A 19,397-nucleotide genomic window follows, 5' to 3' on the forward strand; every position below is an offset into this window, starting at 1 on the left:
AGGATTAACGTTCCGCACTACAGCTATTGTGTACTTCAAAGGATTAACGTTCTGCACTACAGCTTATGTGCACTTCAAAGGATTAACGTTCCGCACTACAGCAATTGTGTACTTCAAAGGATTAACGTTCCGCACTTCAGCTATTGTGTACTTCAAAGGATTAACGTTCCGCACTACAGCAATTGTGTACTTCAAAGGATTAACGTTCCGCACTACAGCAATTGTGTACTTCAAAGGATTAACGTTCCGCACTACAGCTATTGTGTACTTCAAAGGATTAACGTTCCGCACTACAGCTATTGTGTACTTCAAAGGATTAACGTTCCGCACTACAGCTATTGTGTACTTTAAAGGATTAATGTTTCGCTCTACAGTGTCATTGCGTACTTCTGAAACCGGGACTGGTACAAGGGGAAAGTGTCTCCATCGGCAACAAGCACACTGGACAGCATAGTGACCAACAACTATGGATTTCATGTACTCTGACTAAAAATTCTTTAGATTTTTTATTAGGAAACAGTGTGATGAATGATTTGGATTTTTAACGTAGCTTTTATAATTTTTCAGTCATATAGCTACGATGTCTGCAGTGTGGCAGTTTATAGTGATGTCTAGCACTGGAGCATCATGCCGCAGACATGTCAACGTTATGTCCCACCCAGCCATATTATTCTGACTCCAGGCCGACCAGTGCTAACACGAACCTCTTAATGCTGAGTGTCAAGCTAGGCATCTGTTAGTACCATTGTAATAAGTCTTGGGTATGACACGGCCGGGGTTCGAAGCCGCGACCTCCCACATCCAAGGCGGACGCTCTAACCACTAGACCACCGGGGCAGTTATTAGGAAACAAATAGCGTTGCCCAAAACAGACAACAGATTGAAATGGCAATTCTGATGTATTTGAGAAATTAACATGAAATAGTTCCGAATACACTAACTGTATCAGTAATTTAAATAATGAAAATAATACTTGCAAAAACAGACATTGCAAGCTTCTGAAAGGGCAATATATAAATTATATACAATGTAAAGAAAAATAAACTAAAAGTTTTTTTTTTCAATTTACCTCTAAAATCTACAAGTGAAAAAGACCAAGCAGAGCTAGCAGTCGTTTGACTGTCATAGATCTAAAGAAAAACCAAGCTGTATACGCAATAGCACAAATGACACACAAGAGGTAAAATCCGTACCAATTGATATTTTTACTTTTGAAAATGACCACAAATAATATATATATGCTTTACTCTTCACAGTTGAAAATTCATGACAATCTTTTATTTGTACTAAAAATATTTAATAGGATCTTTTTTTCTTTCTCCTTTTATATGCTACAAGTGAGAAAATCAATATTATATTTAAATTTGACTAAATAGATGAAATGTTAATTTCATTTTGATAATTTTTTTTTTCTTCTTCTCTTCCTATTTTTCTCAGGTGAAGGTAGGATTTATGGTAGATAGGGACCTTTCTAGGTCCTCTTCAAACTCCATTTATATCAATAATTCTTGATCATTTATAATTTTGTACAATAAGAAAAGTGATTTGAGGTTAAGAGAGGGAATGGAAGGGGATTCCGTTGATGGAGGGAGGGGATCGCAGGGATCTGAAAGGTAAAGTAGGGATCATCCCTCGTCCCTTGGGGAATGGGGGGGGGGTAGGGGCTGGTATCCTCTTGATTCTTTGAAGGGCAAGGGTGCTAACTTTCTTTCCTTAATTGATTTTACCCGCCACCCCCGTCGACACATACACACACGCACACTCACACCTGGGGAAAGAGGGAGGGATAGTTGTGTAATTATTATTTTTACTTAGACTGTTTATTTCTTTAATTTTTCTATCAATTATTTGCTTATTTCTTATTTAATATTTGAAAGGGAAAGGGAGTATGATAGATAGTGCCGTTTTTTAACAATGCTGTTTATTTTCGATTTAAAAAAACTACGTAAAAAACAGTTGTTTTAAATTTTTAAAAATTCAAAACTATCTCAAAGTAAATGTAAAACATCACAGATTTAATTTCTGTATAAATTTACAAACACTAAACTTATGCTAATTAGGCTCGTGCATTCTACCTTTAAAATTTGGGTGGATGGATCTATAATACGTAACTATCAGTACGACAAAGATGGTTTCGTCTTGCACATAAGAGATAATGACAAACTCTGAAGATATGACAAATTTACGTACATTTTAACGATAACATCCAAATTATTCAGAAATTCAGATGCAAAATAAAAAAAAAAAAAACCTAAAATTTAAATAATATGTAACGATAAAATCAGCTATTTCCAATATCATCATACTAAGTCTGATATCTGCAATGTACAGTTTTAACGACACTAAAATCCAAGGATATCCGAAAGTTAAACATAATTTAACACTAAATTTGATGATATCTGAAATTACCGCCATTTTATATTTGTTCGCCATCTTGGGTTAGAACATTTTGTAGGCCGCCATATGCCACTTGTAGGTTTAACATGGAAAAAGTCACGTGATGCTTTATGCCAAGTCAATGGGCACATAATACACCTCTTATCATGATTCATTTACACGCGAGTCTAAGGCACACACAAAAATTCATGAAAAAAGAAGAAACATAATCGCTTTAAAGAGATCAGATTCGCAGAATTGATGTTATTACATAGGTTCATGCTATGAACAACTTGTGAAAAAAATCAAGTGATGAAAGTTCGCCAAGACTATTAAACATTTCGATAATGGAGAAAAAATGTCTTGAGAAAAGGACTATTGACCCATACAAATGTTGTGAGTAATATTTGAGTGTCTTAACAGCACATGAACACTCCAGTTTTCAAAAATTCTTAACTGCTCTTCAATCTGATCATCCGTTGATGACTAGCAGCATGTACATAATGTAATGGAACACAATAAACTGATAAGTCGCTGTGACCTACATTACTTCAAGGTTATGACGGATACGCTGATGACTGGTAGCATGTACATGATTGTAACAGAACACTGAACTGAGAAGTCTCTGTGTCCTACATCACTACAAGGTTATGACGGATACGCTGATGACTAGTAGCATGTACATGATGTAAAGGAACACACTGAACTGAGAAGTCGCTGTGACCTACATTACTACAAGGTTATGACGGATACGTTGATGACTGGTATTATGTACATGATGTAATTGAACACTGAACTGAGAAGTCTCTGTGGCCTACATTACTACAAGGTTATGACGGATAAGTTGACGTGTGATTTTTCTAAAAACTGTATCATGTCTGTTTGGCAAATTGTAAGCAAAATCAAACACCTTAATACAGTACATGTAGTTTAAAACACAATCCAAATTAAAAAATCTAAGGTTCTGAATATTCAGGCAACATGTCCCAATGACTGAGTCCGGTATTGGAGGGTGTATTAATTAACATGATACAAAGTGATACACTAAGCAAATCGTAAATTATATACTGATAATGAAGGTGAAATAAAAAGAGATGATTGTGATTAGGAAGAAACAGTCAAAATCTTGTATCACGTATTTAGACCAGAACAACTGATATGACTAGGAACTTGCACAATACATATATGCTAAACAAACAAAACAAAAAACAACAACCCCACACCACCTTCAGGTAACCATGATATCAACTTGTGATGAACAAGATAAAAATTAAATGCATGGTCAGCAACTTGTCTTAAGTTCTGGGTGGAACTGAAACTGGGAGCATGTTTTATATCAATTTACAAATGTCAAGAGATTTGTAAGATTATTTTAAAGACTGCCTTCTTGAGCTCGACAAACTTGTTCCAAACGATAATTATTTGTGAGAGACACAGAGAACAAGGCAAATAAAGAAAAAGATAAATAAAAGCATCATCATCAAAACTATTGAATATGCTGAAAAGTACAAATAAAAAAACTAATTAAAGAAAAGCCGATCGCTGCATAGATCTAAAGCTGTACCTGCAAATAGGTCTATGTTTTAAATGATACACAGATAAATCTCTTTTAACAGCAGTCTTGGCTGGAAACAAACATTGAATTAAATACTAGACTCAAAGAAAAGGCAACATTTTGGAAATGTTTTCTACAGGCTAATGAATAAAATTGTGTTAGGTAAACAAATGTAAAAATCTAAGTAATCAAGCATTATTCCAAATATGAACAGAATCGGTAAACAAACGTAACATCTAAGTAATCGAGCATTATTCCAAATATGAACAGAATCGGTAAACAAATGTGACACCTTAGTAATCGAGCGTTATTCCAAATATGAACAGAATCGGTAAACAAATGTAAAACCTTAGTAATCAAGCATTATTCCAAATATGAACAGATGAGAGAATTTTTGAAAATTACAAAATGATCCGTCATTTACTAACAAAAAATATTTAAGAATTTCGTTTTTATCAGCACTAAGAACACAAAATTTAACTGATTTATACAGGGTTTGTGGTGATGAGTTAAGGAAGCTGCTAATATACAAGTTTTGTAACAAGTTAAAATTAAACATAATTAGAAGATTATAGCTATTCTAAACTAATACAGATAACACTAAAACCTACCAATTAACACTGGCCTTAAATTGTTTCTGAACTCGAAAAGGATAGAACATGCCTTAAGCTCGTAAACTGCAGATGCTCTGAGAAACACTTATCACAATACGATGAGGAACATCAGTATACTGTCTCCATTAAAATGGAAAAAAGTTAGGCAATGAAAAAAAAACTTGTTAAAACGAATAGAGTTACAACTATTGACAACCAAACTCCTGCTTCTGTAGTTCTGTAGAGGTGAAAACAAACCCCATCAAGTCGGATAATGACATCATAATACTATTGAAATTGTGACAGAGCAGCCAGCTTATTCAGTAAATGGTTCATTCCATCTATATAGGACCAAATACATTATAGAAGAAATCTACTGGTGAAAGCACTATGTTGACATGGAGAAGTAGCGATAATAATGATATACTGATGGCAATTCTAGTTGCCATATTCAAAGTCAGATTGCTGCCATTTTCACAAAGAATCAACTAGACATCATAAGAACTAATTCATTGAAAACCATTCTCATATTATCTAAAAGTAAAGGGAAAAAGATTTTCAAAATGTCTGAGTGGCACCATTTTTATTTACGACAAACCAGAGTACGTAAGAAATCTTTTGGAAGAAATAAAACTCCATGCTAATGTGACCATCCAATAGCTAGCAATAACTAGATTCTCAACATGGTCACAGTGGAAGACATACCGATGTGCGAGTGTCACCATTTTCATTCAGTATCAACTACGTACGATTAAACCCCATGTCAAAACATGACAAGCCGCTCAGGAGTAGCAACAACGAGATTTTCAATGTGGCTGCCATATTGGACCTTAAATCAACACCATTTTCATTTGAAACATGCTAGACATCATAAGTCTTTAAGTGATAACCTCATGTTGCTACGGACATCCATTCAGGATGAGTAGTATTAAAAGATGTTCAAGACTGCCCTCGTGGAGATCATATTAGACATAAGATTGATACCATATTCTTTATGACCAGCTAGATATCATAGGATATCTTCAGTCGATACCCCATGTCAATATGTATTTCTGTTCTGGTGAAGTTGCTGTAACAAGATTTGCATGATGGCTCAGTTCTTCAGGACAGCAATTTTTAATGTCACTACAGTTTTGTCAGCATCATATTTCAATAACTAAATAAAACACCATGTTGTAGGTACGTATCTGGGTCAGATTAAGGTCCTCGTAGGCCCTACTGTCTCGTAGGCCTTTAGGCGGATACATTTTTGGCACGACTGCCTCTTTGTGTATACACTTTTCAGTAAAATGGTCATTAACACATTTATTCAAGAAGAGATTTTCGTTATAATTATTATCATAGAGGAAAACATGGGCAATTTTTTTTCCGTTGGCCCTTTAGTTTTCGTAAGCCCTAAGCACAGTGCCTATTGGATAATACGACCCTGGTACTTATAATATACACAGATAGCTTTGGGCACCTGCACTGTCCCATGACCTTACACCCAGGTTTTTAAGAAGATTATTAAAACGGTAACAAAATGAACAAGAAAAAAAGAAACATTTGTTTTATTAGAAAATAAAACTTATTTTTGAATGCATCACTTAAAAACTGAAATTAAAGTCTAAAGATCAAAGGCTTATTTGGGAATCGTCTAAAGTGTACTACTTTAATAAGATATACGGCCAAGATACATTTGGATGTTAATGCCATGTTAGAACCTTTATTTAATACACAGTAATTTGATAGAGGCAACTAACCTGTTGATTAACTTATTTCATAGTGTGGAAGGACCATTTTGTTAAGCCCAAAAAAATGCTAATTTAGGTTTGTTCTTTAAGAAAATATGGAATTTACATCAGGAATTTGCAAGTTATCTTGGCATACTAAAATCAGAGTGATGTAAATCGTAGAAGAACAAGAATAAACAGATCTAGATCAAGGGTTCTAAGCAAAACTATAACCACTGACTGATCTGCGCGAATAATGCACCACCATATAAATATATACATGTTCAGTGCTTCTTTGTAATCAGAAAATCAATAAACATACACTGCTCTACCTGAACAATGTACCACCCTAAATATACATTATATACGGTACATTACCTAAATGTACAATGCTTCCATGCAATCATTAGGCGAATACTAAGCCTAGACTGATCTTCAGCACAATATATGCATTATATACATGTACGCTGCTTGCTTGCAATCGATAGTAAAATTAAAAGCTATATATGCACACACACACACACAAAAAAAAACCCCATACATATTTACACTGCTTGCTTGTGTTCATTAGCATAAAAATAGGCATATATTGTTCTGAAGGCACAACTAAATGATGAAAATAGGAAGATGAACTTTCACACCTTGGTACATAGATGCATTAAAAGAGTCCATGTACAAAACAGGTTAGATCTAAAGTTGGCAAAAAGAATGAGCCTTATATAGTGTAGGGATATATCGAGGTTGACGGATTAAAAAATATTCATGTTTCTTTTCAAACAAGCTCTTTTCCCCTATGCAGAACAAACACTAATGCAATTTTATAATAAATGAATACCCCTCTCTCTCATGTTTTCTAAATATTTTCATGCAGTGAATAAAAGTAAAATACAAACCGGGATTTATAAAATGGGATTCACTGCATCTAAAAATATCGACAAATGAACATTAAAAAAAATATAAAAAAATCGCTCCAATCTGGGTATGTGATACAGAAATAAAGACTGAATACCTGTACTGAATGCCTGATCCACCATGTGACATTAAATAAGAAAGTTATACCCGATATACATTTTTAATTCAGTCATTTGATTAAAAATTGCCATAAAGATACAACTTTTCATGATGACAAAAGAAAAACATAATCATGTTTTTACCTTGAGCATATATCATCTTAATCAATGCTTCATATCAAGAACACATGCTTACAAAATGCAACCTCTTTCCTTACACAGACTTGCAAATCTCAATTCAATATAAAATATATATACATCAGGCACCAATTATCTGGCCCCCTCAAATGCAATATAAATACATGCTTCACTTGATTATGAAGATAAATAAAATAATTATTGCATTTAATCATGCAGTTAAAGTCCAAGTATGCAGGACTTCAAGTAAAATCACCACAATCTCTATGCATCTCAGCTACAAAGGTGGTTGCATGTTAAGTTTAGTTCATTGCTTGGTAAGTGTATTAAGGAAACTTTTCATCTTTACAAGGATTCGGGAACCATAACATACAGACTAATATTCTAATACATTCAATATTAAATGCAGGATTCTCAATTATGCAAGAATTAGTAAATAAAATACATGTTTTCACGCGTGAATACATCAAAAAGTCAAAATGACAGTCTTCAAGATGTGTATAATTTTCATAAAATACACTTCATGTCTATTATTGACAATAATCACTCATTTATTTTCTCAAAGAATAGTGACAAACTTTTAATTTCATGCAAAAAAAATAATGACAATAATATCTTCAAGACAGCAAAATACATATTTTATGTTGTTCAAAAAGTCGCTTTATGGGGTCAACTGTTTCAGATGGTGATTTATTACATCTGAAACAATTCTGATAAAGATGAAAATATTAAAAATAATATTGTGTTATAGGTAAAAGTTCAAGCTAATGACAACAAGTTCCAGAATGTAACATCCCAATACTGGACATTTTTTGAGTAAATAAAATAAATGAACCTACAAAATAATTTTAATGGGAACAGATATGGTTACATTTCTGAAAATTCTAATTCCAATCTGGATATTCCCACACTAAAACTCCTGGATTGTAATGCCAATCTGGATATTCCCTGGATTATATTGCCAACCCAGTTATTTCCAAACTAACACTCTATTTTGCTATGCTAAGACCCTGCACTGTAATCATTCCAATTTGGATATTTCCATAATAAGACCTTGGATTGTAATGCCAATTTGGACATTCACACACTACGACTCTAGATTAAATTGCCAATCACAATATTCCCACATTAACACAATGGGTTGTGATAACAATATGGGCATTCCAATGCCATGACCTTTCATTGTAATCCCAACCTGGATATTCCCACAGTATGGCCCTGACATGCAATGCCAATTTGGGTATCCCTGCATTAAAACCTTGAATTGTAATACCAATCTGGTCATGGCCACACTAAGTCCTGGGTTTGTAATCACAACCTGTATATTCCCACACTAAGTTATGGATTACAATCATGCCAACCTTGTTATTCCCATGCAAGATCATGGATTGGATTTCAGAGATGTTTAAGAAAGATAAATACAGCTAACTAAAATCTTACAAGTTCACATTATAATTTTACGATATTTATTGTCAGATGACATTACAACAATTTAGACTTATTAAATTTTTTACAAATTTGTATGGAGGATTTTTAATATTTATAGTAACATATTACTTGTTGTCATCAGTAAAAAGTCATATTGCAAAAAATATAATCAACAAAAGCCCGATCTGTGGAAGTTTATAGTGATGATGTCTAGCACTGGGGAGTCATTCTGCAGACATGTAGCATGATGTCCCACCCAGTCATATTACCCTGGCACCATGCCAACCAGTCCTAACACTAACCTCTTAATGCTGAGTGTCTAATGAGGCAGCTATTACTACCATTTTAAAAGTGTTTTGGTATGACTTGGGTGGGGTTCGAGCCTGTGACCTCCCACATCCGAGGCAGATGCTCTAACCACAAGGCCAAAAGCCTGATTTGTTATCATCATTATAAATACTGCTTCATTTTAAACAACAAATACATGTTAAAGGTACACAACTCTCTCTAGAATTTTGAAAATGGTAAGTCCTGCATCACATTTCACCAAAATGCGGAAAACAACAAATTTGAAAAAAATGATGGCCCAGGATCAGAAACTGAATGCCCTGGAAGCAGTGATTCTCAAACTAAGAAACTCCAAGTGTGGTTTTGTGCAAGGGCAGGTGAATTCAAACACTGATAGCAAACCTTTCAAATACCTCTTCATTCAAAAGGAACATCCTTCATAAACTTGAGATCTCTGTCAATCTGACACCATCTTACGGTTTCTGTTTCTATATAAATTGGACAGAGTAAGAATGCTGATAATGAACCAATACAAGTACACCGATTATTTTTGCACAGTGTAATAATTATTCTTGCACCAGTATAACATTTGTAGCAAAATAATTATTCATGGTAATCCTGATCTTAGAAATGGGATTCCGAATTTTTCATCAGCAACTCCAATGACTTTAAGACTGGGCCCATATGCTCTTAATACCTCAAGTTGAACGAGTAACCCAACTCAAAATACCCAGGTTTGTTCTGCATACAAGTTTTCACTCAATTTATGATTCACAAACACTGTTCTCCTCAAATGCAAGTTAACTGCATTGAGGGTAATGTAATACTCAAACTATGGCTAGTTATCAAAATGTCAAGGTAAGAAAGTGAAAAAGAACTGTATCTGTATTAGCTTCTTCTACACAATGTTTTTTGTTGTTATAAAAAATGAATGATATTCAAGGAAAGGAGAAAATATGTGCAACTGATCTGTGTTGTTGTTGTTGTTGTTGGGTTTAACGCCATTTTTCAGCACACGATAGGCTATGCATGGCAGCCAGTATTAATGGTGGAGGAAGAACCCGAGGAAAACCCCAGGAAGAACAACCGACCCACGAGAAGCTACTGGCAAGCTTTCTCACATATCCAAATTAGCCGAATCCTAGACTCGAACCCACGCAACTGGTCTGAAAAAAAGAAAGTTGTGTTGATGAAGACAATATTAGACAGAACATGTATAGTTCTGAAAATTTAATGGTTGGGGCAGTTGCTGCAACTGCGATGGGTGTAATGCCACTTTTCAGCACAAGACAGGCTATACATGATGGCCAATATAACTGGTGGAGAAGAAACACGGAAAATCCCCAGGAAAAAACAATGACCCACAGGAAATAACTGGCAAGCTTTTTCATATTCCCACATTGGTTGAACACAAGACTTGAACCCACACCGACAACAGTGATCAGTATAAGAAACTACTACAGGCCACTTGGCCATCCAACCCCAGTTATATTGGTAAGGGGTGAGTGAGTGCACAGGCCACTTGGCCATCCAACCCCAGTTATAGTGGTAAGGGGTGAATGAGTGTACAGGCCACTTGGCCATCCAACCCCAGTTATAGTGGTAAGGGGTGAGTGAGTGTAAATGACAGAGGTGCGGGAAGATGTGATGGTGGGTCTTAAAGCATAACTATCTATGAAAACTCTGTTTCAAATAATATAACTTTAAACAAAAAAAGTTATCACTAATCTAGCATTTTAGGGCCAGTCTTCATTGTATTTTGAAGTGATGTGTGATGTAAATTTGCTTTTACTGCAAATATCTAAATTACTAAAAGCATATATTCAATTAACTGAAGAAACAAAATTGAGCCAATAGAAAGGAAAACAATAGGTTCTATTACAGAAACTTGCATCACATTACTTCTTTCAAAATGATAAATGAGTATGCATGAGCATATTGTCACTATATATCATCTTGAGCACTCCATGCTATTCCATTACGTGTTATTCATGTAGTTTATAGATGTACTGGCTTGTATATTTATTATGTATTTATTTTTAGAGAAAAGAATGTCACTAACAAAAATACAATAAAGCATTTAATGAGGATGCATACTCAACTGTTGTTTTGCAGAATTGGTATTTTACTGTTGGCAGTTTTTCTTCACTCAGGAATCATATGTACTGGCAAGCCATTATTACTATGGCCTATGCAAATATGATTACAACAAAGCTTACTGTTGGCTGTGATGACTCTATGCTGTCTCCAATTAGCCGCACATGTGCTCCATTTGCTAAATATCTAAGGATGCAGAATACCTGACATGGAAGTGAATGTGGTCTAGATCAATTTGTTCAATGGATAGGTAACCTTCCAACATTGATATCAGAAAAAATAAGTGTCTGATTTCAAAATCAAAATCACTGTAAACATTCTAAATCATCCACATCTTGTACTGAAAGCCTTTCCTTAAATTATTTTAAAACCCATTATCCAGCCACTATGAAGGCTTTGCATGTGTAATTTTTTAATGTATTGCTTGAAGTAAGGCATGTGGTCTGATTTATTTGAGTGAAATGTAAAATGGTGAGTCGAGTGGTTCCCTCAGCTTAGGTAATAGGTTAGTGAATCACAATTTGTGGCATACTCAGCTATTTGAGGAGTTTCATTAATACAGGACTTGGACTGAAGCTATTGAAATACTAGTGAAAATGCATAAAAGAGTCCATTGGAACTGAAAAACGGAAGGAATCAATTCACAGTTAACATCTGTGAATTAACAATGTCAGCATTCAAACAGTCTGAGGCTATCCATAAAACAATGCAAACTTTTTCAACTGTAACAAGAGGTGAACCACACAGCATATCTACCATTCTGAATTGAATTAACGTGATCTCCATCATAGCCAGGCACACACAAAATGGATAAAAGATCTTTATCGTTTCGTATTATGGCAATGTACATGTACTGGAATATATGCAAGACAGAGAAAGAGAAAGAGGGACCAGAGTTTGAATTTTGATGATAGCTGTTCTTTGTTTCATTTTTTCGAACAAATTATAATGCTGAACTACAGCACATCCTAACATTTTTTCTACCAAGAGAAATCTCCACATATCACAGACCTACATGCAAATTAAAGAAACTTGATTTTTTAATAACATTTCCATTTCCTGTATCTCATGTTCTGTACAATGAAGAGAAAGACAAAGAAGCACCATCTTTGCTTCTCTAAGGTACAGTCACAAAAATTATGAAAGAAAAAACACATTGTAAGGAAATACTCTCTGCCAATATGCTGCTTCCAAAGACAGTAGCTGTATGCCCTTGTTTTTATTATAAAAAGTACAATCCACTAAAAAGTGTATGCACTGTAAAATTTCAAGTAAGAATACAAGAGGAAGACCTTTCTAAACTCAGTTCAATTTTGTAACATTTTCTCTTCTTTGAAAAATGAATTAGATTAAAAAAATGTCTGCCTTAGATTATTTGGAAGATTGATCTGGACACTGAAAAATGACAATACTGTATCTACTCATGGATAATCTGCTATCAACAGCATAAAATCTGATTTAACTTTGCATAATGTGCCGGATTAATGTCCAAGCTGTTTGTTGAGAGTGGCACAATTCTGGAACAGACAGAGCTATGCACATCAATATTACACTATGGTAAATACTGTACTAATCAGCCCCATCTACCGGAATGAGTCATAAATCTCAAGCAAATCCTAATTGTTTATATCACTCTTCCTTTCTTAATTTTAATCAAATCATTTTCAAATTTCAGCACTATTTCCATCATCCTCCTTCTTCGAAATGTTACAGGAAACTGAAGTTTTTAAATGATTTATTAAGGATCTGGTGTCACTGTTCTGATTTCGAGGTTTCAAAATAATCAGATTTGTGCCTTCAATAGGGATTCTCTGATACTGTTCACTTATCTCACTATTTTTTAGCAGTGCAGGATTATTCCCTTTGACAGTAACTCCAAGCTTGCCCGCTACTGGTGTTCCTGCACTGACTTGTGTAGCAGGAACTCCAAGCCTGCCCCCTACTGGTGTTCCTGGTTTGACTTGTGTACCAGTTACTCCAAGACTGCCCCCTACTGGGTTGACTTTTGTACCAGTTACTCCAAGCCTACCTCCTACTGGATTGACTTGTGTACAAGGAAGTTTAACTGTCCCCTTATGTAGCATATTTACATCGCTACTTTTGTTCGTGTCTGCAAACTCCAGTCTGTCCTCTTTAATTATTTTGACTTTGGTATCAATGAAATGTCTGACCACAGCTGACAGGATTTTGTTGGTGTCTTTCACCTCTTTGTCAGAAACTGATACATCTTGATGGTTGTCAGCACCCTTCCCCTTGGAATCTGTGACCTCTCTAACTATGTCAACAACTTTTTTGTTAGCATTTGCAACCATCACAATGCCTTTCACTTCCATACCGACATCAGTGACCATGCCCTTGCTGTCTGTAATCTCTCCACTGCTACCTGTGATTTCTGTGTTAGTGGTGTCAGTCTTGCCTTCTTCATTGTTCTGACCTACGACCTCTCTAGAAATGTCTATTTTCTCCATTGTGGCTTCTGAGGCCTCTTCAAGAGTGTTCATTATTTCTCTGTTGTTCTTTGCATATGTCAGCTGTAAGACTATTTCATTTTCTTGACTACAATCTCTGTTCACCTTCATGAACACATTATCTACATGCTCAGTCCCTTTGTCTATTGTTTCTACCTGATCAGTAATGCCATCAATTGTATCTGTCCCAAACTGCTCCCTAGCACCACATGTCTTGCTGTGTTCAGGTTTAGGCAGCTCATCTATTGTCTCGATCTGCTGACAAGGGGAATGTGTTGTCTCCATCTGCTGACAGGGGGAATGTGTTGTCTCCATCTGCTCACTTGTTCCATCTATTTCTACCTTATGCTTTTGAGCACCATCTGCTTGCTCTATATGCCTATTAGTGGTATTTGCTTTTTCCACATGCTCATCAATACAACTTGGTTTCTCCATTTGCTCACTGGTGTCATCTACTGTCTCAACCTGCACCTTTGAACCATCATCGAGCCAAATTGTCAATGCCTGGTTTTCATGCACTGCATTTGCAGTTCTGACCTCTTTTGCTGTATTGTGTTCCTTGCTGTTGTGCAGTGACAGAGCTCGGTCATCTCGGAAGAAAATCTGACATGTTGAACAGCTAACAGGGTTAGGCAGATAATGCACTTCATCGTGTTGCTTCAGCTGCACTCGCCAGGTGGCACGGTACGGACACTTGTCACATTTAAATCTTTTCTCACCCAAGTGAGTCCTCATGTGTGACACCAACTGGCTTTGTTTGACGGCTGAGAAACTGCATAGCTCACAGTGGTATGGATGGATTCCTGGAGAGAAATAAAGAGACCGTAGAAAATACAACATAGATTATGACAGATCAAACCCAATTTGTATTATTAGTAAGATATGTAGGCCCCTATCATATAGATCAAACCCAATTTGTATTTGTTTGCTGGTACTTTGGTAGTTTCCATCACTATGAAATGTATGGAGTGTGTGTGTGTGTGTGTGTGATTTGAATTTTTAATGTAGCAATAACAATTTTTCAGTCATGCTGCTATAAGGTCTGCAGTGTGGTAGTTCATAGCAGTCAAACACTGGGACATCATGTCATAGATCTGTAGCATCATCTTCCACCTAGTCACACTATCCTGACTCCAGGTTAACCAGTCCTAATACTAACCTCTTAATGCTGAGCACCTAGCAAGGCAGCTGTTAGTAACATTTTTATTCTTTGGTATGACTCGCCCAGAGTTCAAACCCAAGACCTCCTGCATCCGTGGCAGATGCTCTAATATTTAATGATATTAAAAGAATGTTGTTATTTTCCAAGAAAAAACAATTTCCACATTTTAAAAATGTTTGTTTACAAAATAGTTATTTGCTGCAAACCAATTCTTATTATTACAAAAATAGTTATATTTATAAATCTTTAATCACATGTTTGACACATGCCATGTATGCAAGCAAGACAGCCAAAGGAAATGTTATTAAAGATATTCAGACCAAATCCAGCTTTTCAAAAAACTTCTGATTGACAAAAATGTAAAAATGTTATTTCCAATATCTAGTTTTAATCATTGTGTTCAGTACATGTACTCCTTTATAAGAACAATAAGTTACAGTCTTTAGATGACAACTTATGCAACAATTAACATACAATGATACATATATCAACAATTAACACATACATATCAACAATTAACATCCACATATCAACAATTAACATCCACATATCAACAATTAACATACACATATCAAATTTATTTGCTACAAGGTACTGACCATTTAATTTTCTATGAGTGGTGATCCAGGTTCTTTTGTTTTTTGAACTGGGATATTTTATTTTACTTCATTTTTAAAGTAAGAAAATGGATTTAACTGAATGGATTTTTTTCAGGCAAGAATATTTTCTTCAAGCTATTTAAAAGCTAGAATTTTTGCCTGACAAAAATCTCAGCTACACCCTCCTCCATAATGGTTAGTCACTAATATAGTTGTGGTATACAGTAGCACATATCGCAGCAGTTTTAGACATACCGCTGAACAAAATTTTGTTGTTGTACCCAACTCTAATACATTTTAACCGTATGTACAGTACGTACATAATAGTAAACTTAAGCACTCCCTCTACTTACCTAGATGTGTGTTGACATGGTTTCTCATCAGATACTGCTGACTGCTGGTATAGGAACAATATTCACATGAAAACCGATGTTCTTTTAGATGGACCCGGCGTATGTGCTCATTGAGAGAAGTCTGAGACTTTTTCAGACAGCCACAATAATTACAAATACTGGTCCCCTCAAAACAAACTTTTTCTTCAAGGTGCTTGTCATAGTGCACTTTTTCCAAAAATATCTTACCGCAATTGTCACATTTAAAGGCATGATCCGGATGTTTGTCAAGCGTGTGTTCCTTTAGATCTTTATCTGTCTTAAACTTAAACCGACATACCTTACAAATGAGCTTGGGAACATCATGCACTAAACCCATATGTTCATTAAATGTCCTTATTTCACGAAAGTCAAGGCCACACAGTTCGCATATCAAGAGAAAGCGTGCCCCTATGTGTTCTTTCTTATTATGCTCTTGCAAATTTGTTAGTGAATTAGCAATAAAACAGCAGAGATTACATGTCAACCTCTTGTTGATATGCAATGTCATATGTTTTTCCATGGCCTCCCTGCTTGGTGTTTTGTAATTGCTGCATACAGTGCAAGCATATCTCATGTATGATTTTTCCCCCTCAGATTTCCCACGATCAGCCTGGGAAAACGATGTGGCAGCTTCCAGCTGAAATTTGTCAGTGTGGTCCTCCAGCCTGGCAATAGTATATTTTCCATCCTTTAAGGCAAGAAATACAATTTTTTCTGCATTCCCACTTTTCATTTTTTCACGGGTTGCCACTATCTCCCTCTCTGTTTTTTCCACAAGATTTATCTTCTCTTGATCTGCACCACAGGTTGCTTTTTCTCTGAGTTTCAACATTCTTTCTTCAACTTTCAAGGCTGCCATCATCTTTCTATCTTTCAGAAGACTTTCTATTCGTGTTTTCCATTCATCAGTGGAAATAATTTTTAAATAAGGTTTTAAGAATTTTCTTTGTCTTCTGTTCATGTCTCTCTCCTTCTTATGTAAAGCCACCATTAAGCTCTTATCCCTGCAGAGATTTCTCACGAGCATTGACCAATTCTGAATTTTCAATTTTTTGGTTCCACTGTATGCAAGGGAGCTGTAACTATACCGGGGCCGATTCATAATACGCCGACTTCGTCTTACCAACTCAACAGTTGACTCTGATGAGCGATTAGCCAACTTTGAAAACCCAGGTGTACTGGATACTGGACTGAACTCCCGAAAGGCCTGCACCATCTTCAGGCAACGTTGCTTGGGCAGGGAACAATCATCAGTGCTGTCTGCTACCACAGAAGGTATTCTGATGGAACCAAATGATCCTGAAGCAGTGTTACCCGAGTTCTGAAGACTGGCTACTTCTGATTTGAGTCTACTATTTATTTGTCTTGTTGGCCCTACTGCTGAGCACTGATGGATACCTGTCTGTGTTGCAGAGTTTAAATGCAAGTCCCCAATGGTATGAATGCATCTTTTTGACAGTGGTAATGAATCTGGTGGTTCTGTACTCCGTACAAAAGGAATGGAATTGACTGGCCTTGATTTGGAAGATGGTCGTTTTGAGTTTATATATTTTGTTGCAGCCACAGCATCTACAAAAGATGATTCTTCAGATACTTAAGTATTATACTTGTATCAGCTGATCAACAATACAAAGTCTACATAGCATACCTCATGACCTATTGTTAGTTTGATGTTAGTACACAAATTAAAAGTCTGTTATAAAATATTACATACCTTTAAAAAATACCTATATAACAGTGTATTCATCATAGATAGTCACAAACTTTCAAGTGCAGCAAGTGCAGCATGGACTGCCACTCCCGCATTGGACTACTTAGCCACAGCAGACGCTGCACAACCACCAAACAGGACATCTCTCATGGGCGCAGTTCCATCGTCTCTCGAGACTAACGGATGCCAACTAGTCACAAACCTAGTTAGTGACAACATGTTTGTAGAAACCACAACATTTTTCAATTCCCCTGAAATTTCCTGCAAAGTTTACAAGGATATAATGACCACTATATTTCAGCCCTACAGACACTTGTCTACTATACACAAGAAATGGCAAATTAATACAACCAATCAGTGCCTGATCATAGAATCACAATGCTGGCCAGTGATTGACAGCCATTTCCACAACTTGACCACAATGTTAGGCCAATACTGCACTTAAACTATACTATCTGAACGTCAAGTGAATGGACATCAATTGCCTGACAGCATTCAAATATCATGACTAGTCATGTACTGACGGTTGCACCATTCTGAGGCTAGCTACAGTACATCCATCTGTCTGCTTTACTTTTTATCTATCCATCTGTCCACATGTGTCCTAACATTTCTTGTCATGGTTTTCTAAAAGCACAGATTTTGACAACATAAGTAATTCTGTGTTCTCATAGCTTTTATTTACTTTCAAAACAAGTTAAAAGCAATAACTAACTTCAACTTGGAAACATACTTATTAAAAAGTGAACCTGAACCACAATGCTGAATATGCAACAAGACATCAGGATAAACATGCAATGCAGGAAATAATCATAGACCATTAATTAATTATATGTATTTGTCATTGACGGCAAAATAATTGCATGTTGCCCACTAGTCACACTGAGGATCATCCCTTCAGAAATTTCATTTGACATGCCAGGAGAACAAAACTGACTTTATCTTGCCTCAAGCCAGCACTTAACACCTATGCCTCCTTATTTCCCACACCAAATCCATTGACATTCTGTCCAAAATAGAGATTCTTGAATAACGTTTTCATTATAAAACTTAATTTTTAAGGCCTAAATAAGAAGAAACCTTTACTGATAATTCAGTTGCTTCTGGTGTTCAAGTATACACTGAGATCATTGAGAATGAAAACCATGAAGAGTTTAATGAATTTATCCAATATTTCACCTAAAAAAGTAGTGGACTGATAAGATTTGCCTTTGACGAGTATTAGAGACCTTATTTTGGAAACAATTGTATATATCTATATCAAGGTTAATGTCTAATGCTATAAACAAAGGAATTCTTTTGCATTCAAATATAGTTTTCATATTTCGTAAAGAACAAAGATTATTTGATTTATTTTATCAATATGTGACTTAAAAAGGGCCAGCAAAGTAGCAGTTGTTGAACCCTTTGTTTGCCATTTTAAATCTGACAATTAAACTGTTTTCTATATTTTCTCATCACCTGACCTAAACTGAGCCAAAAAGAATAAAAGGATCACTTCCCCTGAAATGCTGAGTCCCGTCCTTAGAACAGTTATTTACACATCAGTAACAGGAAACCTATTATTGCTTATGAAAATAATGTTTGGTGTCTGAATTAAAAAAGGTGTAAATACATTAAGAAATCTGTGACAGGGAAGATCAGGAAACTCATACCAGATTTAAATATTCATACATTTACAGTCGCTAGCTATATGTAGTACATGGTTGTGTAACAACTAAAGTCTTTCCCATTACAACATGCAAAAAGCACCATTTCTGAATCACAAATTCCCAATCATGGCCGTGTTTGAAAAAATACAAATTTCAGTAATCTTAGCAAAACAAAAAAGAGAGGGAGAGAAAGCAAAAATATTTCTTGACCACAACAATATATGTCCATAACTT

The 19,397-nt window shown here is 35.6% G+C and overlaps 1 protein-coding gene across 1 annotated transcript in view; it reads right to left on the reverse strand.

Annotated features, from left to right (window-relative positions):
* Nucleotides 1-6,059: 6,059 nt before the first annotated feature.
* Nucleotides 6,060-19,397, reverse strand: part of LOC149772977 (uncharacterized) — a 38,940-nt gene continuing 25,602 nt past the window's right edge. The window contains exons 3-4 of the mRNA XM_089947005.1: nt 15,780-17,369; nt 6,060-14,468 (exon numbers count right to left, since the gene is read on the reverse strand). Coding sequence (XP_089803131.1) covers nt 12,862-14,468; nt 15,780-17,369 — 3,197 coding nt within the window. The 3' untranslated portion in view covers nt 6,060-12,861. The remainder of the gene's footprint in view (nt 14,469-15,779; nt 17,370-19,397) is intronic.

This window comes from Sinohyriopsis cumingii, unplaced genomic scaffold, assembly GCF_028554795.1.
Source record: "Sinohyriopsis cumingii isolate HCF-2022 unplaced genomic scaffold, ASM2855479v2 utg000940l, whole genome shotgun sequence".
NCBI classification, from domain to species: Eukaryota; Metazoa; Mollusca; class Bivalvia; order Unionida; family Unionidae; genus Sinohyriopsis; species Sinohyriopsis cumingii.